This window comes from Mandrillus leucophaeus, unplaced genomic scaffold (genome assembly GCF_000951045.1).
Source record: "Mandrillus leucophaeus isolate KB7577 unplaced genomic scaffold, Mleu.le_1.0 Scaffold551, whole genome shotgun sequence".
Taxonomy (NCBI): domain Eukaryota; kingdom Metazoa; phylum Chordata; class Mammalia; order Primates; family Cercopithecidae; genus Mandrillus; species Mandrillus leucophaeus.
In genome coordinates, this window is record NW_012105931.1 from 511,859 (window position 1) to 538,840 (window position 26,982).

A 26,982-nucleotide genomic window follows, 5' to 3' on the forward strand; every position below is an offset into this window, starting at 1 on the left:
TTTTTTAAGTAAATATATGGAGTTAAACAACCATCACCCAGTCTCATTTAGAACATTTCCAGGCCAGGCATGGTGGCGCATGCCTGTAATCCCAGAACTTTTGGGAGGCCAAGGTGGGAGGATCGCTTGGACCCAGGAGTTCAAGACCAATCTGGACAACATAGGGAGATCCTGTCTCTATTAAAAAAAAAAAAAAAAAAAAAGAAGAAAGAAAAATTAACCCAGAGTGGTGGCATGTGCCTGTAGTCCCAGGAAGGTGAGGTGGGAGGATCGCCTGAGCCCGGGAGTTGGAGGCCGCAGTGAGCCATTCTTATGGCAGAGCACTACAGCGTGGCTGACAGAGTGATACCTTGTCTCTAAAAAAAAATTGGAATGAAAAGAGAACATTTCTGTTACCTCCCAAATTCCCGGGAGCCTGTTGATAGTCAGCATGCTCATGCCCCAGGCCTGGCAGCCACTGGTCTGGTTTCTGTCTCCATTGTGTGCCTCTTCTGGCTTTTCTGAAAAGTGAGGTACACTGTGTGTGGTCTTGCGAGTCTGGCTCCTTTCACTGAGCATCATGTCTTTGAGGTTCACCCATTTCATTCTTTTTAAGGCTGCATGGCATTCCGCGGTGTGGCTGTCCATTCACCTGCTTATCGACAGTTGGATTATGTCCAGTTTCTGGCCACTTTGAATAAGGCTTCTGTGAACATGGGTTCACCGGTCTTAGTGAGGATATGGGTCCTCAGTTCTCTTACGCAGATGCCTTGGTGTGGATTGCTGGGTCGTGTGGTAGTTACAGTCAACTTTTTAAGAAGCTGCTGAACTGTTGTTCGAAGTGGCTGTCCATTTGACATCCCCATCGATAACGTCTGAGGGTCCAGGTTCTCGGATCCTCACCAGCACTTGGCATTGGCTTGTTTTAGCATAACCATTTTAGTGGGAGTGTGGTGATGTCTCCGCATAGTTTTAATTTGTATTTGTCTAATGACTGATGATGGTGAGCATCATTTCATGTGCTTATGTCTTGCTTGGTGAAATGTCTATTCAAGCCTTTTGCCCATTTTAAAAATAACAGTTTTATTGAGATATAATTCACATACCTTATGATTCACTCAGTGATTTTTGTGTATTCATAAGGTTGTGTAACCATGGCCACATCAGTTTAAGAACCCTTTCGTTACCCATTGGCAGTCACACACCATTTGTCTGCAGTCCCCAGCCCAGGGCACCCACTCTCCTTTCTGTCTTCAGCTTGCCCATTCTGGGCGTCTCGTGTGAATGGAATCAGATAGTGTGTGGTCTTTCATGGCTGGCCTCTCATATGGCTTCATGTTTTCAGGGCTCATCCATGTCGTAGCCTGAATCAATACCTTATTTCTCTTTCTTGCTCAATAAGATTCCATTGTGTGGATAGACCATGTTATTTATCTGTTCATCAGCTGATGGACATTTGGGTGGCTCCTACTTTGAGGCTGTTGTGAGTAATGCTGCTATAAATATTCATCCACAAGTCACCCTTTTTCTCCGTCATAGATGAGGGCATAGGAGATGATTCTGAAAGCCATTGTGTGGTGTACCGGTAGACCGGGTCATGTTGAATTGGAGTGGTGGGAGTGGGCATTCTTGCCTTGTTCCTGATGCTGTCGGGGGGAGGCCAGGAAGCACTCAGGGCAGCCCTTTCTGTCTCCCAGCATTTCCCGCTGCATCTCCCTCATCTCTGACTGGCCCCGCTTTGGTGCCTGTTTGCTTGGGCCTGCCCGGGATCGGCTGCCTCACCCTCTGCCACCCCTTCCTCTCCTCCCACCCCTCCCACCCTGCAGTCTCCATTTCTTGCCTGGACTGTTTCTGCACTCTCCCAGGTCGCCTCCGTCCCGAGCACCTGCAGATTTCCTTCCACACTTCATGGTCCTCAGCAGGATCTTCTAAATCACATTCCTTCTGATTTTGAACCCCTCTTGAAAGCTTTTAGTGACACCCACCACCCCCGCCGCTGCCGCCTCCGGGATGAGTCCAGCCCCTTATCCTGTCCTGGCTCCTGTCCAGCTCCACACCCTCACCTTGGGGGACCTTGCTGTCTCCTGGCCTCACTCTTGCCTCTGCTGCTCCTCCCTTGGCCGTTCAGGCTCCTTGCCATGCATTCGTTCATTTACTCACAAATGTTCACGGAACATCTGGTCACGGCACTGGCCCACTGCTGGGGATGCTGGGCCGCCAGTCCCTGCTCTTGTGGTGCTCAGAGCCTGGGGAGGGAGATGGAGTAAGTCCTGAGATAAAGTGTCCAGTGAGGGTTGGCAGGATGCCACTCTGGAAGCCCCCTCTGGCACATTTATTTCTGGGGTCCCGCCATGACCCCCTTCCTTGCTTTTTTCTGTCGCGTGGAGTCAGCTGCACTTTGTCTGCTTCCCTCTTCCACTCTGCTCTCCTGAGCAGGGGACTCATATCTGGTTGTATTCTTTAAAGCCTCCAGGGCGGGTACAGAGTGCCTTGCTGCCTTGCTTTTTGACTGAGGGAGAGAGGGACTGAGGAGGGAGGGAGGGAATGAGTGACTGAATGAGTGAGTGACTGAGGGAGGGAGGGAGCGAGGGAGTAACTTGAGTGACTGAGTGGCCTATTGCTCCCTGTTCCTGTGAACGCTCCTGACACCTCCTGACACCTGGGCCCTGCTTCTCGTCCTGCTCACCAGGTCTCTCTCCTCCTGGGCGAGCCGTTCTTCACTACCAGCCTGCTGCCGTGGCACAACCTCTACTTCTGGTACGTGCGGACCGCTGTGGACCAGCACCTGGGGCCAGGCGCCGTGGTGATGCCCCAGGCAGCCTCGCTGCACGCTGTGGTTGTGGAGTTCAGGGTAGGCCACCCAGGGGGTGTTGCAGAAAAAAGCAGAGGAGGCGAGTGGGGAACCTTGTTTTCTTGCAGGAACCTTGGGCGCCTGTAGAGCAACTCGGGCCTTGATGATTGGAGTTTGTGTTTTGTTTCTGTGTCAGCACACTGTGGGGTTGAATAGAAGATGCTTGCCTTTTTAAAAATGCGATAATTTGACATACGAAATGGAAATGGCTGAGTGTTGTCATTTTACAATTGTGGCTTATCAGAATAATTAAAAAATATAAATTAAGCGTTTCAGAAGCCATGCCGTGTGGCCTGCTCTGCTCTCGTTAAGAGCCGAGGCTTTAGTTGTTAAAAGCATTTTGAGATGGGAGAGTCAGCTGCTTTATGCAAGAAAAAATGGAAAAGCTTCCTTTTAATTTTCTCATCAAAGCAGAACCACAGTCACAAAGTCATTTTGGGAAGGGCAGTTTTATTAAAAGGATTTCGGAAAGCTTTACCCTGGATGGAGAGCGTATCTCATTTGATGAGAGTGGCTTTCTCTCTTAGCTGAGTGGCTCCATCACACATTCTGGGCGTTCCTCCTGTGTTACTTGTTCACCTAATCAGATTTCCACATGAATACGGGTTTTCGTGGCGGAAGAGGGGATGTCATGATCCATGTGTGTGACCAGGAGGAAGGGAGGGAAGGCCGTGTGGCCTGAGTGTCCTCTGGATTCCTCTGGGCAGGGCCTTTTTCTTTCCCCAGCATCCTCGTGAACTGGAGGTGATGCTGGGGAGAGAATTGGCTTACAGATTTCTTCCTGAAGTAATGGTGTTGAGGATGGCCCGGATAGGAGTGTGCAGCCCCCAGCCTGGTAGCTTTGGCTGACTGTCCCTTATAGGAGAGGACTGAGGTGTCATGTCAGAGCTTGCAGGTTCCTGCCCAACCCAGTCCATTACAGAAACCGCTGTGGATCTTTGTTCTCTCTGAGCCCCTTCATGCTTGGGGGTCTCTTTCAGGTGTGCAGGGAACAGCAAGATGTGCCTCTTGTTCTTGCTGCCACACTTCCCTGTGCCCTGGCGGGCAGGTGTGGACGGGGCTGCTCCTTCCTCACAGGACCTGTGGCGGATCCGGAGCCCCTGTGGTGACTGCGAAGGCTTCGACGTGCACATCATGGACGACATGATTAAGGTAGGCAGGGCCACACTGCGCAGTCCCGCCCACCTGCTCCTGTGGCACAGGCCTCTGACAGGGTCCTGGCTTGGGCAGCACAGGCTCTTCTGTTGGGGGCAGTGAGGTCAGGGGCTGCCATTTTGTATGGTTCACCATGAGCATTGCTTGGTACCAGCCCTGTTCTTGGCTCCGTGCTGTCACCCTGAGTCAGAATCTCCACTGGGCCCACATGTCCCGTCATTGGAATTGCCCCCGCCAGTGCCCGCAGCTTGTTTCCTATTGGGGCAGCCTTTCCAAAAACAGTCTGGGAACCTTCTTAGTCATTTCCACGGTGGGGGCTCCATTCCCAGGGAGGGGTACCTGAGGAGTGTCCCACAGGTTATTTACATGGTGTAGGGGTTGGCAGCGCCCTGAACAGTAGTAACTGGGCCCACGTTCCCCAGAACCATGGGCCGTCCTGACAGTGCCAGTGGTTCTTGGATTCAGGGGGACTGAAGCTGAGAGTCCTGTTCCATCCATGTGAGAGGGGCAGGGTGAGGAGCATGGGCCGTGCTGTGTATTAAGGAAATGCACGTGGCTCCTGCTTGTCATCCCAGCACTCTGGGAAGCTGAGGCAGGTGGATTGCTTGAGCCCAGAAGTTCGAGACCAGCCTGGGCAATATAGCAAGACCCTGTGTCTACAAAAAAGCCAGGCATGGTAGTGCACACCTGTATTCCCAGCTACTCAGGAGGCTAGGCTGGGAGGATGGCTTTAGTCTGGGAGGTCGAGGCTGCAGTGAGCTGCATTTGCGCCACTGCCTCCAGGCTGGGTGAGAGAGGAAGACCCTGTCTCAAGAAAAAGAAATCTCATGGACACCGGAGGGGTGGGAAGCAGTGGCGGCCCCGCAGCAGTGGCTGTGCAGCGGGAGGTGGGGCTGTTCTGCTTCTGCTCACCTCTCTGTTCACATTTTCCCACAGTGAACATGGATTGCCTGTGTGTGAACACTTTTAAGTAAATTAACGCTAGTGGATATTTTCAGTTTGCATCTTGCCTGCCCCTCACAGCAGATCACTGACTGTTCCATGCTTCTAGAAATCTCCTTCGTGCTGAGCCCTACATGCTCTGGATCCATGTGCTCCCTTGGGCCCCTGCTCTCGGCCTGCCCACCCTGGCTGTCCCTGTCCCCTCTTGCTGATACGGTTCTGCCACTCTGGTCCTGGGCCAGTGTCTGTCTCTTGTGTGCTCAGGCAGATGGCCGAGAGTGGTGGGTATCCCACAGTGGGGCGCCAGGCATTTTTTTACGCTTTCCAAATCCACCTGCCCTTCCCCACCCTCAGCCTGGCCCTTCCAGTGCCCTGTCTTAGACCTGGCACCACTTCACACGACCAGCCAGGCCCAGGGCCCTGGGCATCCTCCCTCGAGAGTCCTCCCGTCTCCTGCCATTGGTCTTCGTGCTCCCAGTGAGCCTCCAACCCAGGCTGTCCCCCGACTGCTGCCGTCCTGGTTTGGGCCCCTCCTGCTCTGGCCGTCCTCCACAAGGAGCCCACATGAACTTGTAGATCTGAGTCTGGCCACATCCCCACGGCAGGAATGCCCTGGATAGCTCCCGCACGCCACCCCTGCAGAGTGGCCCAGCTGGCCTGGATGCCCTGGCCTGCTCTCCTGGCTTAGCTCTATCCTCAAGGCCCCCTCTGGCCCTTCTGCCGGCTCCCATTTGACTGTCAGCTCCCCTCCTCCAGGCAGCTTTCTGCATCCCTCCTGGATGCAGGTGCCCCCAACCTACCGCCAGGCACCGGGGCTGTACTGTCACGCATTTATCCCTCTCCATGGCCTGGGGCCCACCTGTCAGGGCCACACAGCTTTCGTGGTCACCAGGTTTCTAGGTGCTGGGTGTTCTCACCAGTGACGTAGACATGTGGTCCTCAGAACAGCTTGAGACAGGCGACACCACCCCATCTTAAACATCCGGAGAGCGAGGGCTCAGAGCCAGCGGTGCCTGGGGAGCCGCTGGTCTGCTGGGCGCTCGGCATCTTTGTGGGAGAACACACACCCCTTGTGACTGCAGTCAGTGAGAGCCAAGCCGGGGAGGGGTCCCTCTGGCTGCCGGCCTGTCTCTGCAGCCCCCAGGCCCCTTTCTGTTCGCAGCGTGCCCTGGACTTCAGGGAGAGCAGGGAGGCTGAGCCCCACCCACTGTGGGAGTACCCGTGCCGCAGCCTCTCCGAGCCCCGGCACATCCTGGCCTTTGACTTCCGGCAGCTGGTGCCCCCACGGCCCCTGTGTGCCGAGGGCACCATGGAGCTCAGGAGGTGGGTGTAGGGAGGGCCCCGGGGGGCAGGGAGGGGCTGCCGCTTGCCCTTGGAGTTCTCACCCCCATGGTGAGCACAGCTGGCCTGGGAGACGCTGACACGTGGATGTGGTATTCGTCCTTCCCGTGACCTTGCCCTTCCCTGTCAGAGCGGCCCTGCGTGTGTGGTGGTTCCCACGGTCCCGTGTGTGCCGGTCGGCGGGGGGAGCCGGGGAGGGCTCTGCTCACTCGCCACAGCTGAGGCTCCCTTGTTGGATCACACCTCAGGAAGATGGGAGCTTAGTTCCTGTGGTCACCGATGCACCATTTTCCTGAACCCTCCTGGGAGCTGAAGCAGGTCAGGGTCAGGGAGTGCTGCTGGCGTCCAGGCACGGGCAGCCCTGTCCCACTCCGGCCCTCACCCCACCTCGCCCGAGGAGTGACTTCTTCCCCGGAAGCGCCTCCCAACTCGGGACAGGCAGCCAGGCAGGGTGGGCGCCGCCACCTGAGCTCCCAGGGTTGCTGTCTGGGCTATCAGAGGGGCTTTCCAGCCTTCAGTGCCAGGCTGTGCCTCAAGCCCCCTGGACCCTGCAGCCACACTGGCCCTGCCCCATGTGTGGCCTGGCTGCAGGGTTCGGGTTGGCTCAGGTCGGGGCTCGGCTGCGGCTGTTCTGGCTGGGGTTTTTCTGAGGAACATTCAGTTGGATGTGGCACTAGGAGCTCCCAGAGGGGCAGGAAGGAAATGGGGAAGACCACAGGTTTCTGGAAAGCAGCAGGAGCTGCAGCCGTGCCCCCCTGCCTCTTGTGCGACTGCTGCTGCTGGGTCCCCCCTCTCCTTGGCAGGCCTGGGAGGAGCCACGCAGCAGTGCTGTGGATGGAGTACCACCTGACACCGGAGTGCACGCTCAGCACTGGCCTCCTGGAGCCTGCAGACCCCGAGGTAGTGCCTGCGCGCCGAGCCCCAGTGTGCGTGCAGACCCTGAGAGCAGGCGCCGCCTGGGGAGGCCTCCCTGCCCCTGTGCTCCGGGTGTGTCTCACAAGTTCTTCGGGCCAGATGATGACCCCCTGGGACATCTGGCCCCTGCGCAGCTTCTCTCTGCTGCGAGCTGCTTGGGCTGGAGGCTGGCCAGGAAGGAGGCTCTGGTGCCAGGGAGCTCTCACTGTCTTCCTGCTCTTCATCCTACAGGGAGGCTGCTGTTGGAACCCCCACTGCAAGCAGGCTGTCTACTTCTTCAGCCCTGTCCTGGATCCCAGAGCACCGCTGGGCGGCCCGCAGACGGTCAGCTATGTGGTGGAGTTTCACCCCGGCACAGGCGACATCACCATGGAGTTCAGGCTTGCAGACACCCCAGACTCACCACTCCTGAGCAATAAAGTGGCCTGAGGGCTGTGGGTTCTGAGTGGCTCATGGCTTTCTAGTGGGGAAGGCTGAAGGCTCTCCTCTCCGGGAGCTGCTCGGCCTCGGGGATGGGAAAGACTGCGCCATGTTGTATCTTTGCACTGCTGGCCTCTGGCTCCAGCTGTGGCAGGGAGCATGAGAGGGTGACTGAATTTAGAACCCTGGAGGGGGGGGGGAGACCCCCCTGCTTGTGCTTCTGAGGTGCTGAGAAAGCTCCAGTGTGGAGACATCTCTCCCCAGCTGGGGAGGAAGTGGAACCACAGGGGGCTTGTGGGGCTGGCGGGTGCGGTTGTCCACGCCACCCTTGGCGAGCAGTCCCCATGGCAGGAGCCTGTCCTGCCCGTCCCACTCAGGGATCTCCGGGTCCCTGCTCTTCTGGCTTCTGCTAGGAGGGTGGAGACACTGAATGTGGCTGGGTCTCTGGGGCTTGAAGACCCTGGCTGGGCCTGGGTTCTGGCCCTCATCTGCCAGGTAACTTCAAGCCACATCCATAGGTGTCTGGCCTCAGTGCTGCACCAGCTGGTAGCCTGCCAGGACCTGAGACTGGACACAAGGCAGCTGTTCCAGAGCAGTTACTGAGATGCAGACCCAGGAAAGTGGCTACCAGAGGAGCCGCGAGGCAGCCCTGTTCCCTGTACCGCCCTCGGATTGGAAAGCCCCTCCTGCAAGTGGGGTACAGCGGGGAGCAGCCCCTGCCCAGCCCCACTTCACCTGAGAGGCCAGAGGCGCCGTGGCCTTGCTTCTCTCACACACTAACCCCCCTTGGTTATGTCCCAGCTCTCAGGTAACAGCAGACACCAAGTGAGAGAACCCAGTGGCCTCTGGCTCACAGCTCGGGAGGTGAGGCTTGTGCCAGGCCAGCCGAGCCGCCTGTATGAGCAGAGTTCCGGTGTCCTCGGATTTAGGCAGACTTGGGCATCTCCTGTCCTGCAGTTGGAGGCAGGAATTCCATCCCCTGCCCCCAGGCATGCCCCTGAGGCCTGGCCCCAGGTTGTCGCTGAAATAAGTGGAGAACACCAGCCTTGAGCCTCACAGTTTTATTTTCTCCTCGTTATCCATCCTTCCTTTCAGCACCAGTAAGGAAAAAGAACACCTCTCTTTTCAAAATATCTTATCAGGTGTAAAGATTTGTTTTTCTTCTAGGGAAGAACCGTCTGGATATATATTTGATAATGTTGTTACCAAAACCGTAGGTGTGCTTACCATAGAAAACCCCTAATGTCCCGTGAAGATACAATACAGAAAAAATACAGAAATTAAAAAAGTTTTTTTATAACAGTATTTCTAAATCTCAGCAAGTTAAAAAGCAATAGTTAAAAAGCATCAAGATTGATATACTTAAAACTTAAGGTGGTTATGGACGAATGAAAATGAACATTTCCTTCCTCAGCGGCCCCCGCGCCTCGTGGCTTCCTTTGAGACTGGGCCTGGGGCAGGCACAGAGCCTTGGTGTGGGCCTCGGGTGACCCGTGTGCCCACCACTGCTAGGCCTTAGATGCCACAGAATCTGAGATTCAGCAGTGTTTCACTTAAAAATCAGTGGAAGAGCCTGACCTGTACACAAGGCCCGGGAATCCACAGGCAGCCACTATGGGACACGTGGGTAGGGGATCCCGGCCTTGGCGCTGAGGGAGGTGTGCAGGGGCCTGGGGGCCGCACGTCCTTACTCTGGACGCCAGGACCTGACTAGGCAGAGGCAACCTTGTGATGACAGAAAATGACTTGCCTAAGGCTGCCTGTGAGGTGGGAGGGGAGGAGCGTGCGGCCCTGACTCCCACACCTGCTGCCCTGGGAAGGGGGTGCCTGGGTGGGGAAGCTATGCTGGGGTCTGGTGTGGGGGCCCTGCCTGGGCCTCAGCTGCTCTCTGTGTGCAGGCAGCCAGCACGGGCTTGGGGTCTAAGGGTCCAGGGCCAGCCCAGTCGCTTGTGTGAGCAGAGTCCCAGCTGCTTCAGGGAGTGGGGGGGCCTCCACAGCATGAAGCCCAGTCAAGGCTCACAGGCCAGACCCTTGGAGGGGCGGGCCGAGCAGAGAGCCCAGCAGGATGCTCTCCCTCAGCAGCCCCTTCCTGGCTCTGGACTCTAGGTGGCAGGGCTTGGATCCGGGCACAGACGGTGCTTCCCAGGCCAGGTGAGTTCAGACAGGCCAGTGTCACAAGGACGCACGTCCTAGCGCCAGGCTCCCCGGGCTCCGCAGCGTTGTCTGCCCCAGCAGAGGGCTGGGCGTCTGGCTGGCTGCGTGGCCTCCTCTTGGTCCCTCTTGCAGCTCAATGGGTAACAAGGCACAGCATCAGGGCACCAGCACCAGGAGGGGCTGACAACAGACAGCAGGTCCTGGTGCTCCCTCCAGCCTCGCCAGGCAAAGCCAGCCCTGGGCCAGGCTAGGTACAGGGCCAGGGCACCACGAGGAGCGGAGGTCAGCGGGGATTGTCAAAAAATCCCTCAAGTTGAGTCTCAAACTATGAAACAGACAAAACCTTCGCGGCATGACAGGAGCAGCCCTGGCGTCTGTTAAAGGCAGGTGGGCAGAGGCAGTGCTGCCGAAGGGGCCTGGGGGCTGGAGGCAGATCGGGGACACAGGCTGTTGGCCAGCTCTGCCATGCTGAACCTGGGTGCCAGTACCACACCCTGCCCTGGGCATGCGGCAACTGTCAGCCTTGCTGCCCCAGCCCGTGCACTGGTGAGGGCCAGGCTGCTGTCTGCACCTTGGCTTCCTGCCTCCTAGGCCGGGGTCCCCTTGTGGCCTTGGTGTTGACTGGGGTAGCTGTTGAGGATGGGCCTGGGAGACCAGAACCGCAGACCCAGGGGGCAGGCAGGGGTTCCTGAGCTCAGCCGGCACGCAGGTGGGGCACGTCCCCAGGGAGGGATTGGTCCCGAACCAGAGAGGTGTCCGGAGGGGAGAGAGGATTGGCAGAAAGAGGAGGATGTGTTGGTTTTGATAGAAGAGAAGCTACAAATAGGTTATTTTCAAAATCAGGATCCCCCCACCCCCCTTTATGCTGTGAGTCCCTTCTTCCTGTTAAAAAAAAAAAAAAAGTGGATGCTGTCTTCTCGGATTCCCCGTTTATGGCTCCACTGCCCAGATGGGAGGCTCCCAGAGGAAGCCCGGGGCGCCAGAGCCTGCCGGACCCTGTTGTGCCTGGGCTGACGAAGGGACCCTGTCTCGGGAAGAGCAAAGTTCTGTGACTTACAGACCCTGTGAAGTGAGGGTTGGTTTTGTGATGAACCTTTTTCTATTTTTCTTTTTAAAATGTATCGCCCTTGAATGGGAGACCCTGGGAAGAGCCCTGGCTGGCTGGTAGAGATGCAGCCCTGGGACCCTGCGGGAGCCAGCCCACACTGGAGGCGGGAGAGCTGGCGGCCGTGCCCAGGAAGTGCTTCTTTGGCTGGTTCTGATTGTGTTTGGAGTTTGGCCTTGGGTGAGGCCCGAGCAAGGGGTCTGTGGCTACAGCGTGGCACGTGGCATGCGGGCAGCGTGCATGCGAGGGTGCAGGCATGCGAGACGACATTGGCAGCAGACAAAAATAAAGAACCCTGGACGAAGCCTAAGAAGAGATACAGAGAGTACATGAACCCGGTCCTCATACTAACCCACGGGTTACAAACTCGGTTGTGCTGTGGATTTGTAGAAAATCACGTTGTGAAAGAATGGCACTGGTTAGGCAGCCGGAGGCTCCCGGGGCGGGCCTGACTCCTCTGTCTGCAGTGAGGCCCAGAGGTGCAGAGCAGAGCAGCGCAGCTTCCAGGTTCCCGGGCACTGACTGTGGCTCCCTCCCTGTCCCTGTCCTCCTCCCCCAAGCACCAGGAGCTCGATGGAGGGGACACGGCCCAGGGATGGGCTGCGGCTCCAAGGGCTGGCAGAGGCCCCGCTGCTCCAGACGGTCTATGCCTCCTCCTCCCCTGAAGACACAGTCAGTCTCATGGCTACTGGCAGGTGGTCCGTCAGGCCGGACAGCTGGGTGATAAAACTGAATTCTTCCACCTCCTGGGGCGAGTGGGAGAGGGGAGAAACAGCCTTGGTCAGATTCCAAGGGCATCCTGCAGGGAGCGGGCTGGGGATCCCCGAAGTGAGGCCCCTGGCTGGGGTGGGCTGGGACCTAGAGGACCTGGGGCCCTAAGGGTTTGAGGGAGTGACGGGGCGTGGGGTCTCAGGGAGTCAGCTGTCGAGAGCTGCAGGGCCCAGGCCCCACTCTGTCTTTGCATGGGCCCGCCCGACTCACGGCCTTCCAGTCCGGGCACAGCCCCTCCTCTGCGTGCAGCATGTAGTCGATGCGCCGGCCGTTGCCCTTCAGCAGCTCCTTCCGCCCCTTCTGGCCCGAGCTCTTGCTAGTGGGAAACGCCAGGTACTCCCTGCGGCCCTCCTCGCTCTCCAGGACCCTGTCCACACACGCAGGAGGCAGCTGAGCCCCCATGCCCGCCCCTGGGCCTGGCAGGGGCTGTTTGTGGAGCCATGGTCTCCCCCCAGTGTGGGAGCGGGTGGTGGCACCAAAGCTCTGGGTTTAAGATCTGTCTCTCCTACAGGCCCAAAAAGGGCCTCAGCTGGGGGCAGGCCCAGTCGCCTGCGGGTTCCTGGCTGAATCGGGGCTCCGGAGCCTGTCGAGGTGTCCCGTCCACCCCAGCCTGGCCAGCACTCCCTTTCCCTTTCTGAACTCAGACAAAACTGATCGCACCCGTTCCCCAGAATGGGCTTCTGCCCTGAGCCAATAGGGGGGCTGTTTTGGGGAGCTTGGTCTTTGCCGTGAATCTCGGGGACCCCTGTGACTGTTGTTCCCAGGTTGACTGGGCTGAGGGAACCAGGAGAGCACCTCCGAGGAGTCTCATGTGGGGCTGTCCCTATGTGGCTGTGTGACTCTGCTTATGTCACCGAGCCTCCAAGCCTCCGTTTCCTCCTCTGAAACGAGAGTGGTTGCTGTGGGCCCCAAGACACTTCAGGGAACAGGCTGTCATCCCGCTTCTGAGTGAGGAAACCCATGATGGTGCTAGGGGATCCACAGGGAGGGCAGGACGCTGGAGCGGGGGGATGTGACATCTGGAATCCCTTTCTGGCACTGTTGCCCTGAGACAAGCAGTGTGCCCGTCTCCTTCCTGTCAGCCTGTCCCCTGGGGCCTCAGCACCACTGGGCCAGAGACCTAGGACCCCCTCCTGGGAGCCCCCACCGCAGAGGGCAGGCTTGGGCCAGGGCCTGGGATGGGAAGTGCAGTGGTGAGAGACCCTGCACAGGCCGCCAGGTCAGTGAGTGCCTGGACGGATGGAAAAGGGGCACCCGGTGAGGCGGGGCCTGCAAACATGGGCTTCCACAAGGTTTTCATCAGCCTTAAGATAAATACACTAATGACATTCAGAACATTGTTACAGCTCCGAAATGGAATCTATCACTGTCCTTTGCCTTTGATGATTAATTCCAGCATCAATGACCTGAGAGTTACTGGTAGTCATTTTTTAATCATCATCTCATAAAAAGAATTTTCTCACCATAGGATGATGTTTCAAATTTAGTCTATAATCTAATTAATTGGCTTAAATTAGCTGCAAGGAACCATGGCCATGACTGCAGTCTCAGGCTGTGAATTATAAATTGGTTCTGCTGTTGGCCTCTCAGATGTGTTCTTTATGGACAGCTCACTGGGCTCAAGAATGAATGTTGGCTGGGATGGAACTGTGTCTACTTTGAAAATGGTCGGTGTGTTATTGCTGCTGGTGTCTATTTGCCTGATTGGCACTGCAAGCTACCAGGCTGCCTGCAGCAGGCGCCATACCCAGCAACTCTTTCACAGGGGTCGACCTGTGGCCTGGGCCTGGGAAATTCCAGGCCCTCTCCCGTACCCAGCAGGCCGGGGCCCAGCTCCTGAAAACAGGTTTAGGAAACACCGCTAGGGATTTAGCAAGGCCAGTCCCCCTGGGCGTAAGGGCCTGACATCCACCTGCCTGGCCCAGCTCCCAGCTCTCAAAAGCTATCAAAGGTGGGATGAGGGACAGGTTTCTGCCAAACAAAAGCCCTCATGAGCCCAAGCTGAGCGCTCCCGTGTGGGTCCTGCCCAGTCCCTGTCTCCACCTGAGTCAGGGCGTCAGTGCCTTGTCCCCCGCCTGGGAGTGCAGTGCTTACTTCTGCAGGTTGTCGGGGGTGCACACGTCCTCATCATACAGGCCATTCGTGTCCAGCAGAGTACCTGCGGGGGAAAAGGGGACGACAGCAGTTGCTGCAGGTGGGGCCCAGGCAGCCTCTAGGGGGTGGTCTCTGTGGGCACGGGCTAGCCAGGGGCAGCAGAGTGGGGCCCTTCCCAGCAGTGAGGTCTTGGGGGCAGGTCCTAGTGGTCTTTGAGGGAAGCCTGTGGTGAGCCCAGTCCCCATCTTCCTCCCCCAGTCCCAGCTCACCGATGGCCCACGGCTTCTCCTCCCCAGGCCCCAGGCGGCAGGGATCCCTGTAGTGGGTGAACAGGGAGTGCTGCTGCTCCAGTTTGTCGTCTGTGCGGGGAGGGAGGAAACACTGAGGCATCAGGGGGCTTTGCTGTCCCACACGACCTGCGCCCCTGCTTCCCATCAGTTACTCCCCACATGCTGCCAGGTCCCCGTCCTTTAGGCCACTGCCCCTGAGTGGGATCTCGGTCCCAGTCAGGTGCCCCCATGCTTCATTTGTCGCTGCTTTTCTGTGTCCTTGAGAACACCTCCCCGAGCACACGCCCTGGTCTTCGGCCTTCCCTCATGAGGACAGTGACAGTGACCACTATCCTTGGACAGAGGAAAGAAGGTCCCCACAAGGTCCGTACGGTCATCGGATCCACAGATCAGTTATTTACAGCAAGTGTTTGCTGTTTCACTGATGATGAGTCTTTTACCCTAATGGTTTAAGGCGCAATTCCCAGGGTTCAGATCCCTGTGCAATCACTGCCTGGCTGTGTGACCTTGGGCTGGTTCTGCAGCCTCTCTGAGTCTCAGCTTCCTCCACCACACCACGTGGAGACATGCAATGCTTCCCTCTCAGGGTTGTTAAGAGACTTAAGTGAAACAGCAATTAGAATGGCAGCTGGCTCAAAGTGAGAGCGCGGCACCCCGTTGATGAGTGTTACTAGTGGACTCGTCCTGCGTCTGCTTCAGAGGCCCCCAGCCTTCCTTGTCAGAGGTTCATTTTTAGGGCATCTCTGTTTCCAGCTTTCTAGGCAGAGCGTGGGCTCTTCCTGTTCTAGGATTTCCAGGGGGCAGAGAAATCAGTCTTGCTAAATACCCCACCCACACGCTCTCGAGGAGCAGGAATTCTCTGAGCTGGTAACGAAGTCTGTCTCGCTGTGACTGAGCCCACAGCCTCCCCAGAGCTGGAGACCCGAGTGGGGAGGAGCCCGGCCTCACCAGAGGAGCAGTTGTCAAAGTTGAAATCTCCGCAGACGACATCAAATGCCACCAGCTCCTCGGGGTTGGCTGTGCTGGACGAGGAGGTAGATTTTCGGAAATCAGCCAGCCAGTCCTGAAGCAGGTCCAGCTGCCCACACCGGATGGCGCTGTCCTCTGCAGGGCAGAAGTACAGAGACTGGATGATGAAGCTGGCCCCAGACCCCAGCTAGGCACCAGGCACTGATCCCATCCCTAGAAAAGCACAGGCGGGTGGCAGCCCTACCTTGCGGGGCGTGCAGGTGTGTGCAGGCGATGTACCCGACGATTCTTTGGTCCTGAGGTGTGCTTCCCACCTGCACCTGGGGGAGGAGGGGGTCAGTGCTGCCACCTGCCAGTTGCCATGGCCCTGAGAGCACAGGACGCTGGCAGTGCCCACCCACGAGGTCAGACCCTCACAAGCCAGGCTCCTGGCTAGATTCTAGGGCCCGAGTAAGGACAGGACGCGTCCTGCTTCTAAGAGCTTACGGATCTGGGCTGGAGGCGGATGCTGAAACTCTCGGCCTGTGGCATGGGGAGAGCCGGTGGCCATCTGTGCAAAGCGTGGGGGAAGTGCCGAACCGCACCAAGGCTCCCCCAAGGCCCAGGTCCTGCCATCTCCCAGTGACCAGCATGGCCACGGCTCTTAGTTCCTTGTCCACTCCTGCCTGTGGCTCTTTCCTCCCTCCCTCAGTCACACCCTGGTGCTCTCTCCCTCTGAAATCTCAGGGGGTTGCCCCTGTGCCATGGTGTGGCCTCAGAGCCCACCCCACATGGTAAGAGGCCCAGACCCTGCCCCTCCTGGCCTCGTCGCCTTCTGGCTACATGGTGAGTCATCTGCTTTATAGGCCATGGTCCCATCGTCCCCAGTCTTGGATGAGAGCTCGCTGGTCCGTGTCCCAGGCTGGCCCCTGCACACCCCTGGCTCCATCCTGAGCCCACTGTGGTGGCAGCCTCTTCAGGCCTCCCCTCTGCCCCAACCTCCTGCTTACCTCCTTTACCCAAGACAGAGCCTTCCACCCGCCAGGTGGCTGGTGACCCTGGCAGGCCCCCAAAGACGGGCTTAATACAAATGAGCATCTCCACTGTACCCCACAGGCAACTCGTAACTGCCCTACCCCAGGTGGGGGCGAGATGGGACCCTCATCAGTGCCCGGCCCAGGAGAGGTGAGGGATGGCCATGGAGACACCCCACACAGAGAGGTTGCTCGCCGGCTCCTCATCCCCTACCCCTGGGATTCCCTCCCTCTTGTGCCTCTGTGCCCTCCCCGAGCTGTGCAAATCCATTCCAGACTGGGTTTCCCAAGATGAGGAGACCCCAGACCCAAAAAGCACTCCAGGGAGGTAGCTGGGCAGGACACGCAGCCTGTCCCAGTTGTTGGCTGAGGGCTGAGGGCTGCAGGGTGGGTGCCCCGCATCTGTGGAGCTCACAGCAGCGCGAACATCACAGCCTATCTGCTCCGACAGCTTCGGTTGGCTTTGTCCTTCCTTTGCTGCTGCGGTCAGTCGGGCTGGTATTATCTCCTCCCTCTGGAGGTCCTCAGCAGCAGGTGCTCCCGGCCTTCTACAGCTCTCCATCCCCTTCCCAGCCCTAACATGCACAGCCTTCCTTCCCCGGCACCCAGGGGTATGGAACGTCTGGCTGTTCGGCCCCATAGGTTCACCATTCACTTCTGCCTCACAGACAGACCCAAACCTTAGCCTAACAGCATCCCTGCCCCCAGAATGGCTGTGAGATCACGCAGCATTGATGGTTCTGCTACAAAAACAAAATATTTATGAAGCTGCCATGCTCAAAAGCCCACATGAGGCTGGGCACGGTGGCTCATGCCTGTAATCCCAGTAATTTGGGAGACCGAGGTGGGTGGATCACCTGAGTTCAGGAGTTCCAGACCAGCCTGGCCAACATGGTGAAACCCCATCTTTACTAAGAATACAAAAATTAGCAGGCGTGCCAGGCACAGTGGCTCACGCCTGTAATCCCAGCACTTTGGGAGGCCGAGGCGGGCAGATCACAAGGTCAGGAGTTCGAGACCAGCCTGACCAACATGGCGAAACCCTCTCTCTACTAAAAATACAAAAATTAGCCAGGCATGGTGGTACGTGCCTGTAATCCCAGCTACTCAGGAGGGTGAGGCAGGAGAATCACTTGAACCTGGGAGGTGAAGGTCACAGTGAGCCAAGATCATGCTACTGCACTCTAGCCTGGGCGACAGAGTGAGACTCTGTCTCCAAAAAAAAAAAAAAAAAAAAAATTAGCTGGGCGTGCATGCCTGTAATCCCAGCTATCCGGGAGGCTGAGGCAGGAGAATCCCTTGGACCTGCGGGGCGGAGGTTGCAGTGAGCCAAAATCCCCCATTGGACCACTCTGGCCTGGGCGACAGAACGAGTCTCTAAATAAATAAATAAATAAATGGCCACACGGGGGCGCCATCTCCAGGCAACTACTGCTCCTCCTCCGTGAGGATCATCTCAGGCCGGGCGTGCTTGTGCTGGGGTGGGGCGGCGCATGGACATTACTTTGCTGGGTCCTTATAACGGCTCAGGCACGTGGTAAAGCGATGCCACTTTTACCGTTGAACACACTGAGGCCAGAAGTTGCGTCGTGGGCTGGGGTCACAGGCTCACGTGGTCTAGGCAGCTTCCAGTGGGATCTGTTGGTCGGAGCTGCTCTGCGCTGCTTTCTGAGGGACTGGTGTCTTTGCCAGGTGTCTCCTCAGCAGCCCGTTTGTTGGTCTTAAGGCGTAAGCCTCTCACTCACCCAGCACTTGGTGTCACCTGCCCCATGCTGCATCCCGGGCAGGGTCGGACACCCGCAGGGAGGCCTCAGACTTGGCCTGCATGACGAGAACCCACTGGAGGGAGGAGTGGCGAGGCCCTGCTGCCTCCCACCCCGCTTCTCCCTCCTCATCGGCTGTGTGATCTTGCCAAGACCCGCTTGATTATTTGCTGGGCCTTATTGATTCCTGGCTCGTGGCCTTGGGAGCCACAGAGCCTTGTGTTTCTCTTGCAAAAACAAACAATCACACGAGGGGCTGTGCCTTTGAGTCCTGGTGGGCAAAGACTTGTCAACAGGAGAGGCGTCCAGAATGAGGCTCTATTGCAGGTGAGGAAAAAGGGATTCCAGTCCCTTCCTTCACAGAGCCACATTTCCCTGAAGGCTCCAAAGTCCCATACGGGAAACCACGAGGGCCTTCCGGGGAGGAGGGGACCGCTGGCTTCTGCAGCGAGTCCCTCCGGCATCCCGGCCCCTCTCCGGCTGGGCCCCTCCCTGAGGCAGCCCCATGTACTTCACTTTGCCGCCCTGGGGTCCGCGTGTGGCGGGCACACCACAGCTCTGCTGTCCTGCTGCTCTGTCTGGTGGACAGACAAGACCCTGGGCATGAGGGCAGAGGAGCCCATGAAGGGAAGAGTGGATTGTGCGGGCGGCCGCTGAGGGAGCTCCATGAGGTAGTGTGGCCACATCCAGTATGGGACCAAGACAGGCAGGGGCAAGAGGTGCAGGGACCCCTCGTGGGGTTTGTGGCTGGGGCAGGGCTGGAGCTAAGGGTGGCGGGGGGGTGGGTGGCGGGGAGGTGGTACAAAGTGAAGGTCAGACTTTTCCCGAGGCAGTAGAGGGCATAAGAGGAGTCACACCTGGCCTTGGACAAGGAGGACGGGGGACAGCTGGAGGGGAGGGTGACCGAAACCACAGCAGGGCTGATGCAGAGGAGGAGGCCTGGGCCAAGGGAGCTGGAGATGTGGGGTGTACCCAGGGCCATCTGGAAAGTGAGCTAGGGGCCGGGGATGTATGGATCGGGCACAGGACAGAGCAGCCAAGGTGGTCCTTCTGGCTTTAGGGTGGCAGAACCCGGAAAAGGGGTAGCCTGGGGCAGAGGCTGAGTCTGGTTTGCGAGTGAATGGGGATGTGTCCTGGAGGCAACCAAATGCGGGGCTGGGGGCTTGGGGGAGAGGTCTGGGCCAGTTCAAAGCAGAGGGGCCTTAGAAAGGACAGAAATGGAAGCTGCAGAGTCCCACTCCCAGGCAGGTACCATGGTGGTCTCTGAGAAACCCTACTGCAGAGCAGCCAACCACGGCTCCAGCTCACTGCAGCCACGTGGGGTGTGGAATGTGGCAGGCCTGGGGCTGCTGAGAGAACCTGCAAAGTCTGTGAAATATCTTGATTTTAAAATATTGGTCAAGGTTGGGTGTGGTGGAAAACGCCTGTAATCCCAGCACTTTGGAAGGCCGAGGCGGGCGGATCACCTGAGGTCGAGAGTTTGAGACCAGCCTGACCAGCATGGTGAAACCCCATCTCTACTAAAAATACAAAATTAGCCGGGCATGGTGGTGCGTGCCTGTAATCCCAGCTACTTGGGGGGCTGAGGCAGGAGAATTGCTTGAACCTGGGAGGCGGAGGCTGTGGTGAGCTGAGATTGTGCCATTGCACTCCAGCCTGGACAATGAGTGAAACTCCGTCTCAAAAAAAAAAAAAAAAAAAAAAAAGGTCAATACAAAAAATTTTTTGAATGTCATAGATCACGTTACAGTTTGAGACCCAGGAGGTACAGGAAGATGAAAAGAACTTTCAGGACAGAACCTGGGAGGAGGGGCTGTCCCAGGGAGACATTGTTGACCTCGGTGGGAACTGTGAGGGTGCCCCATGGAGGAGGGAAGTGGGAGGTGGGGAGAGGATGTGTGGATTGATCTGTGCAGAAGTGGGCTGGGGTAGGGGGCAGGGGAGGCCCCGGCCTCTGAGCCACCTGTAGTAGGGTGGGAGTGAGGGGCACACCCTCCCACCTTGGGCCTGACAACACATCCCCTTCTTCCCCAGAAAGTCACTCTAGCTGCTGAGACAAAAATACATCCACAGAACAGAACACCAACGAACCATATGCCAAAATGGGAACGCTGGATCTATCTCTCAGGAGCTGCTTCAATTTCAGCATCCCTTGCAGTTAATGAAGAGCAGAGGACCCAAACTCTGGGCCTGGCACAGCCACACAAGAGCCATCGAGGAACCAGAAGTGGGGGCCAGGGCCCTTGCTGTCTGCCTGGCTCCCGCAGGGCTTGGAGACAAGCACTGCCACTCCTGGCAGGCACCAGGTCGTGCACCAGTGTTTCCCTGGGCAGGCAGAGCGTGGTTGCTTCTGGAGGGGAACTGCGAAGTGAGGAAACCCGCCCTGGGCAGGCCTCCGAGCCACAGCCCTCCCTGCAGAGCTGCCACTTTTTCATGTCTCACCCTAAAGGGACAGAACCCACATCTGAAGCGGCTGCTGCCTCTCGGGGCAGAAAGCCCTGTGCTGCATCTACTGGCCAAATGATGCTTCAGAAAACTCTGGAAGCACCATGAGCGGCTTTTGGATAGAGAACAAAAGTCAACACTCTGAGCGTCTCAGGCGCAGTGGAAGATAATGTATAATGACCAAATTACCACGGCCTAAAAACTCCTCCAATCGAATCCAAATTAGCAGAAATAATTATGATTCACTTTAATTAGTGACTACGGAAGCGAAACCATGGCTGGTGGGCAGACAGCCTGGCAGGGCAGCTGCACGACAGCCAGGAGGGAGGGCTGTCCAGGCCAGGGAAGCTAGTGACCTCAGTGAGCCAGGCGGTGTCAGGGCCTGGAGACATGAGGGTCCCATCTGCCTGCCTGGTGTGCTTGGTCTGGGCTGGTCTCTCTGCCTCGTATTAACAGACAGGGGCCCTGCCTCCTGCTCTTCCTCGCTTTATCACTGCCACCATCTCCACGACCACCATCGCCACTCTTGCGCCAGCTTGGAGCCCTTCCCAGGTCTTACTGCTCTGGTCCACTCCCACCGTCTCCTCACTTTACAGTTGGGGAAATGGTGGCTCAGAGATCTGAGGAACGGGCCCAGGATCACCCAGATGGGTCTTTCTGAGCCCAGAGCCTCGGTGCTCATCCCTGCATTCTTGTTGACTGTGTCCCCGAGCCAGGGCCCTGTTGTTCAGCTCCAGGAAAGACCGCGTCTGCCTCCCACTCCAACCTCCCACTCCAGCCCCCACAATGATGACTCCCCACTGCAGTCCCCCTGCCCGCGTGGCTCTAGGACCGGCGGGCACGTGGTCCTCGGGCTGGGCCGAGGCCTCTTACCTTGAGAAACAGAGCTCCCTTAGAGGCCAGGGCGTCGTCATTACACTTGTTGGGGTAACAGTGATAGGCCACGTCCATGATGGGGTAGCGGCTGGCAAAGAGGAGGCCGCTGTTGAGACACTTGAAGCTGCAGCAGCCCTGGCAGCCGTAGACCCCAACGTCGTACAGGATGTACTCAAAGTAGCCGTGCAGCTGCTCTTTCAATTTGGTGGCTGCCCGCTTGTCAAACACCTCCTGCAGGCACAGGAAGTCCAGGTTGGCGGGGAAGAAGGCAGAGACCTCATGGTCGAAGGCCTCGTCGGGGTGCCGCCTCCTACGCGCGGCCGCCTTCTTCACCACCGAGGCCTTGTACAGGAGCTTGCTGTTGGCACCTGGTTCCCCGCTGGCACTGGTGTCTGGCCCAGCTCGCCCCTTCACCAGGGACTCCCTGGAGGCCGAGGGGCTGCCCAGGCTCCCCGAATCCCCGTCCTGATGATTGTGATTGGGCGTCTGGCCCCTCGGGCCCCCGCCAGCTCCGTTCCTGGCCTGGCCCCCGGGCGCAGGGTCGTCAGCTTCGGGTGGCCGGCTGCCCTCCTCGCCACCGATGCGCACAATGCAGGCATCCTCCGGGCTGCTGCCATCGACAGGGTCCCCAGAGGCTGGGCCGTTGGCAGCCTCGTCACCGGAGTGCCGCCCGCCGTCACCCTTGTACTCCACAGAGGCTGTCCTCTTAATGCTCCCAGGGACGGCCCGGGCCACCCCATCGCCGCCCTGTGGTGACACCAGGCTGCTGAAGCTAGCGGCGCTGATGGAGGTGTTGGTGGGGGAGTCGATGTAGATTTTGATCTGGGGCCGGGCGGCCCCATTGCGGATCCTCTGCCCGATCTCCTTGGCCCGCGCTTGGGTGTTAAAAAGGTTGTTGATCCTGGCGAGTGAGTCGGGCAGGAGGCAGACGTTGGCAGTGGCGAAGCAGAAGCTTTTGCCAGGCCCCGTGCCCTTCCATTCACTGAGCAGGGCTGCCCCACCGGCCAGGCCCTTGTCTTCCAGCCGTGAATAGATGTAGGGCCGGCGGGCCGACTGCAGCGGGGACCAGAAGAGGAAGCCGAGAAACGCAAAGGGCAGCGAGGCCACCAGGAGGGCCAGGTAGATGGGCGTGAAGAGGGCGGTGCAGAGCAGCTGCAGGCAGCACGGGTCGTCCGCCCGCTGGCGCTTCTCGTAGGTGGTGGGTATGAAGGAGGCAGCAAGCCGGTCCACCAGCCAGTAGCATGGGAAGATGAGGGCCCAGGACACACAGTGCAGGGCAGACAGACAGCTGTTAGGAAAGGGGGTCGTGTACAAAACCATCGCAGCTCACTGGGCGCCGCAGCCGGCCCTACTACATGGTGTCCGTGGCAGCCGCGGGCACTTTCCTGGGCGAGGGTGGGCGAGGAGTTGGGGGCAGCTGGAGGAGGGGTCACCTCCTGGCGAGATGCAACTCTGGCTGGTCAATGGTGAGTATTGGCCAGTCGGTCATGGTTCACCTCGGTGGGCCATGCCGAGGCCTACTGCAGACCCTGCAGAAACAGAAAGTAGGGGGACTGTTTTTAGTGATCTTAAGGGAGCGGGTCAGATATGGGGCCGTCGCCCCAGCTCATCCCACTCCTGCTTCCCCTGGTGTGAGCAGGACAGTTCTGAGAACCAGGCTGGAGCCGGCAGGCTCAGCAGGTGGCTGGGAGACAGCCCCAGCACACCACTTCCTCCATCCGTGCTGTTCTCTTGGAGCGAATAGCTTGGTGACATGACTGCCCCTAACTAATCTTGACCTTGTAACCCAATTGCTTGAAAATAGCCCTGGTTTCCAGAGAGGTACAGATCTGTGGGTGCAAAGGGAGCAGGCAGGGCATCCTAGAGGACGCCTGGGCCCACCCTAGCCGGGGGCTGCTGGAAGCCCTTCAGGAGCCAGGGCGGTTTTTAGAATGGGAGAGCAGTAACCCTGGGTCAGAGGAGCCACAAACATGGCCACTTGTCACGGAGTGCCTGCCAGGTAAGGACAGAGCAGGAACAAACGGCAGAGCAAAGGGGCCAGAGACGCCTGGAGCAGAGGGCAGTATGGCTGGCAGGGCCACAGGGAAGGGCGGTCCCCCTCCGTGCACAACCGGGCTCTCACTGTGGCCCCAGCCTGCAGGATCACACCAAGCCTGGTGTTTCCACTCCACTGACCGTGGGAGAAACCCCCCAGCAATGACGATCCCAGCACAGCCTGGGTCTTACCAACTTCCAGAACCATCAGAGTTCCCGACAGTCCCTGTGACTTTTGGAGAAGCTCCCTGGGGCTGTATGGGTCTGGCCTAAGCTTTAACCGCTGTCCCTCATGTCCTCCAAGATGCAGCCCAGTTGAGACCCATAGCCACCTGAATAAGCCCACCCTGGGTCCCCTGTGGGAGCCCCAGTGGGTCTCGGAGCAGACTCAGAGCTCTGCCTGGGCAAGGCTGCCAGGTGCATCTATTGTGCTGAATGTAAAATCAATAAAGACAAGCATCTGGAGTGTTTGCCCAGCCTCCAGGGACCCACGTGTCATCACCCCGTCAGGGAGCCTGTAGAAGTGTAACCCAGACTTTTCATAACTAGAGCAGTTGGGCCACTCTTTCTCCACCCACTCTCTTGCTGACTCAGCCCAGCTCCTGCCCTGGCACTTTGGGGGGTCTGAGCCCACGGTGCCATCTGTCCTGGCCCCACACCTTCACCTCCTCCTGAATCCATGGTCACCCAAGCCAGGGACCTAGGTGTCACCAGACTCTGTCTTCCTTCAGTCCCCATCAGTCCCTGCCACTCCTGCTGAACCCCCTGTGCCGGCCCGGGACTGCATCACGGTTCCCCAACTTTATCAGCCTCCACAAGGGCTGCAGGGACGTTCTCCGTGTAGTCCGCTGTGTCACAGCTGCCTCACACCTACTGGAGCTCCCTCAGCCCTTAGTGGGGAGCCCAGCCCCTCCGTCAGGCCTGCGGGTCTCTGCAGCCCCCTCCCCTGGACGCCTGCCTCTCACTCGTGTCCTGTCCCTGCCTGCCATTCCCCATCCCTCCGCCCCTCGCCTCACTCACCCTTTCTCTTAAGACTCAACTTAGAAATTCCCTCCCTAGAAGACCTTTGGACCCCTTGCCCTGGTGGCTTAGGTGTCTCCACTGGTGGCTCCCATCCCCACCACGTGTGGCCCGGTCTCTGCAGTTCTATATCACAAATGCTATGGGATGTGGCCACCTGCCCAGCAGACCGCAAGCTTCAGGAAAGAACAGGCTGCACAGGGGCGCCCTAGAGTCCCAGGCTTGCCCTGGCAGGTATGCAGGAGATGGGGGATGAGGGGAGGTTCACCTGGATGCCTCCAGCCAGAGTGGGGGCAGCTGTTTTCCCGCCTGCAGAGGGGGTTTCTGTGGGGCATGTCAGCTCAGGACAAGCCTGCAGCCACCATCTCTAGGGCTTAGTGTCTAAAGGTGAACTTGAGCTGGGTCTGTATCTGGTTCTGATAAGCAGCTTCACAAGGCTGTCACTCTCCTCAGGGGAAATGCCTTTGAAGCCAACACTGGAAGGGTGCAGTTCGGAATAGCACATGTGTCTATGCAGACCACAGCCGGGCAACCCGGAGCCTTGGGAAACCAGCTCTGCGTTGGGCCTCAGTGAAATCTGGGACATGGGCATCTCACTCTGCGGCCAGTGCTTGTGGCTCAGTGCTCAGCGGGACTGGTGGGTGTCCAGGTCCGCCCCCGCCTGCCATCTGGCTTGGGAGACTCCAGGACATACTCCCTCATTCTTTCTTTAAAATCCCAGCAATTGCTGCAAGATGAATCAAACCTGCAGAGGGAGCGACAGCCCACTCACTCTCCCTCACCAAGCTGGAGGGTTCCCCCCTGCAAACCTGCAGCCCTCATTGTGTGGAGCTGGCTGCCTTCACACTGGCTGGACTGACAGCCACAGGAGGGGACACGGAGCCACCCACAGGCACCTGTCTCTGTTGGACCAGCTGGGGCCAGAGGGAGAGCTTGCAGGTCCTGTCTCTGGGGACAATGGGGGTAGGATGGGGTCTCCCAAGGCTCTCCAGCCACCAGTAGTCCCTGTAGTTGGCACTAAGGCCTCAGGGTAGGGGTCCAGCCCAGATTCTTGGGGCCACCTGGAAGTCACCCCAGTGTCATGAAGCAGGGCCTTTCCCGAGTCTCCCTCATCTCTGTGACCTGAGGTCACCAGCCCAGCCTGGCCAGCACCATCCTCACCTGAGTTCCTGCTACTGTCCTACTGTCCTCAGCCTCAGCCACAGCCCCAAGCTCACCACAGAGGGTCTTCCTAGACACAGCTGATCCTCTCTCTCCCCTTGGTGGTCTCATTGTCTTGGGGGACAAAGTCCAGTCTCCCAGTCTCTGTCTAGGGGCCCTTTATGCTTCTGCCCCCACCAGCTCTTCCCTCATCCACCCCCACCCTGGGATCCACCAGCAGGAAGGGCTGTGCAGGCTGAGCTCTGGCATGAGGACACTTTTTTTTTTTTTTTTTTTTGAGTCTCGCTCTGTTGCCCAGGCTGGAGTGCAGTGGCTGGATCTCAGCTCACTGCAAGCTCCGCCTCCCAGGTTTACCCCATTCTCCTGCTTCAGCCTCCCGAGTAGCTGGGACTACAGGCGCCCGCCACCTCGCCTGGCTAGTTTTTTGTATTTTTTTTTTTAGTAGAGATGGGGTTTCACCGTGTTAGCCAGGATGGTCTTGATCTCCTGACCTTGTGATCCACCCATCTCGGCCTCCCAAAGTGCTGGGACTACAGGCTTGAGCTACCGCGCCCGGCCCAGGACACTTTTGCAGAAGGATTTGGGAGGAGAAGGTCTATCCTGTCTGCACCATGCTGCCCTCCTGGCAGAACTGGCTGGTATTCCACAGTGTGGCCAGAGCTCCCTTATGGGTCAGAGGAGGATGCAGACTCACTTCATCAAAGGGTTCCTAAGGGAATTCCACAAACCTGCTCTCCCGTGTGGCCATCCCTGACACTGGTCCATCAGGGTTGGGATCTGCTAGTGGCTGAGATGGGGCTACGGAGTGTGTAGAAGAGACAGACTCTCTTCTCAGCTGCCCTGGGCCCCCCTTTCTCCTGCTGTGACCCCAGAAACCCTCTGGGCAAGCTCCCCATGGCCCTGCCAGCAATGGTAGTGAGCGGCCAGTCCTGATCTTTATGCTTCTCCTGGGCCGGCCAGAGGAATGTCTTTGGTCCTTATTCAGGAATTGATGGGATTTGAGGTGACTGGCAGCTGGTGGGCAGGAGTGGCCCACGAGCATTCCTCTAGGAAGTGGCAGACCCAAGCACGTCAGCCCTTCCTGCTGCCCTTCCAGGCCCCTTCTAGTGACTCCAGGTCCCCCATCCACAGCCCCTCGCAGCCTCCCAGCTGCTGCCCCCTGCCCTGCTCCTGTGTGCGGCCCCTGCCTCTGCACAGAAGCTGCTGGTGCAGGAGACACAAAAGGGATCGCCACCCTGGAGCTGGTTTCTAAGGCTCTGTGGTTAATTATCTTGTCTCAGGGAAATGAAAGGAGGGTAAATAAGCAACAACACATTAATTAGTCTGATCTACACTTTCCCATGAAAAAGGAGAACTAGAGTTAACCGTTAGAGGCTGGCAACTTTTCAGAGAAACCCCGAGTCCTCAGAGAGGTGGCCAACGCAGGACGCGCTCCCCGGCCCGGGCCCGCTGTGTGGCGGTGCTCAGCCGCACCGCTGCCTGTCCCCTCCCTGTTGCCTGCACTCCTTTGGCCTCCTCCCTGTTGCCTGCACTCCTTTGGCCTCCTCCCTGTTGCCTGCACTCCTTTGGCCTAGTTGGGCCACAGAGTGGGCCCGGTGCAGGTTCTATCTCCACGTGGGGGACTCCGTGCCCCCGCTCTCTGCTTCCATGTCCCTGGACTGGCAACTTTGCCAAGCAGAGTCCA

At 58.2% G+C, this 26,982-nt stretch overlaps 2 protein-coding genes across 3 annotated transcripts in view; one reads left to right on the forward strand and one right to left on the reverse strand.

Moving 5' to 3' along the window:
* PRMT7 (protein arginine methyltransferase 7) overlaps positions 1 to 7,628 on the forward strand; it is a 53,457-nt gene extending 45,829 nt beyond the window's left edge. For both annotated transcript variants that reach the window (XM_011997992.1, XM_011997993.1), the window contains 5 exons: positions 2,669 to 2,830; positions 3,908 to 3,982; positions 6,090 to 6,250; positions 7,072 to 7,168; positions 7,415 to 7,628. In XM_011997992.1, coding sequence (XP_011853382.1) covers positions 2,669 to 2,830; positions 3,908 to 3,982; positions 6,090 to 6,250; positions 7,072 to 7,168; positions 7,415 to 7,612 — 693 coding nt within the window. In that variant the 3' untranslated portion in view covers positions 7,613 to 7,628. The remainder of the gene's footprint in view (positions 1 to 2,668; positions 2,831 to 3,907; positions 3,983 to 6,089; positions 6,251 to 7,071; positions 7,169 to 7,414) is intronic.
* A 1,021-nt stretch (positions 7,629 to 8,649) lies between these two features.
* SMPD3 (sphingomyelin phosphodiesterase 3, neutral membrane (neutral sphingomyelinase II)) overlaps positions 8,650 to 26,982 on the reverse strand; it is a 103,389-nt gene continuing 85,056 nt past the window's right edge. The window contains exons 3-9 of the mRNA XM_011997994.1: positions 21,081 to 22,612; positions 15,231 to 15,306; positions 14,966 to 15,121; positions 13,997 to 14,086; positions 13,728 to 13,791; positions 11,844 to 12,000; positions 8,650 to 11,608 (exon numbers count right to left, since the gene is read on the reverse strand). Of these exons, the coding sequence (XP_011853384.1) occupies positions 11,507 to 11,608; positions 11,844 to 12,000; positions 13,728 to 13,791; positions 13,997 to 14,086; positions 14,966 to 15,121; positions 15,231 to 15,306; positions 21,081 to 22,403 (1,968 nt within the window). The 5' untranslated portion in view covers positions 22,404 to 22,612 and the 3' untranslated portion in view covers positions 8,650 to 11,506. The remainder of the gene's footprint in view (positions 11,609 to 11,843; positions 12,001 to 13,727; positions 13,792 to 13,996; positions 14,087 to 14,965; positions 15,122 to 15,230; positions 15,307 to 21,080; positions 22,613 to 26,982) is intronic.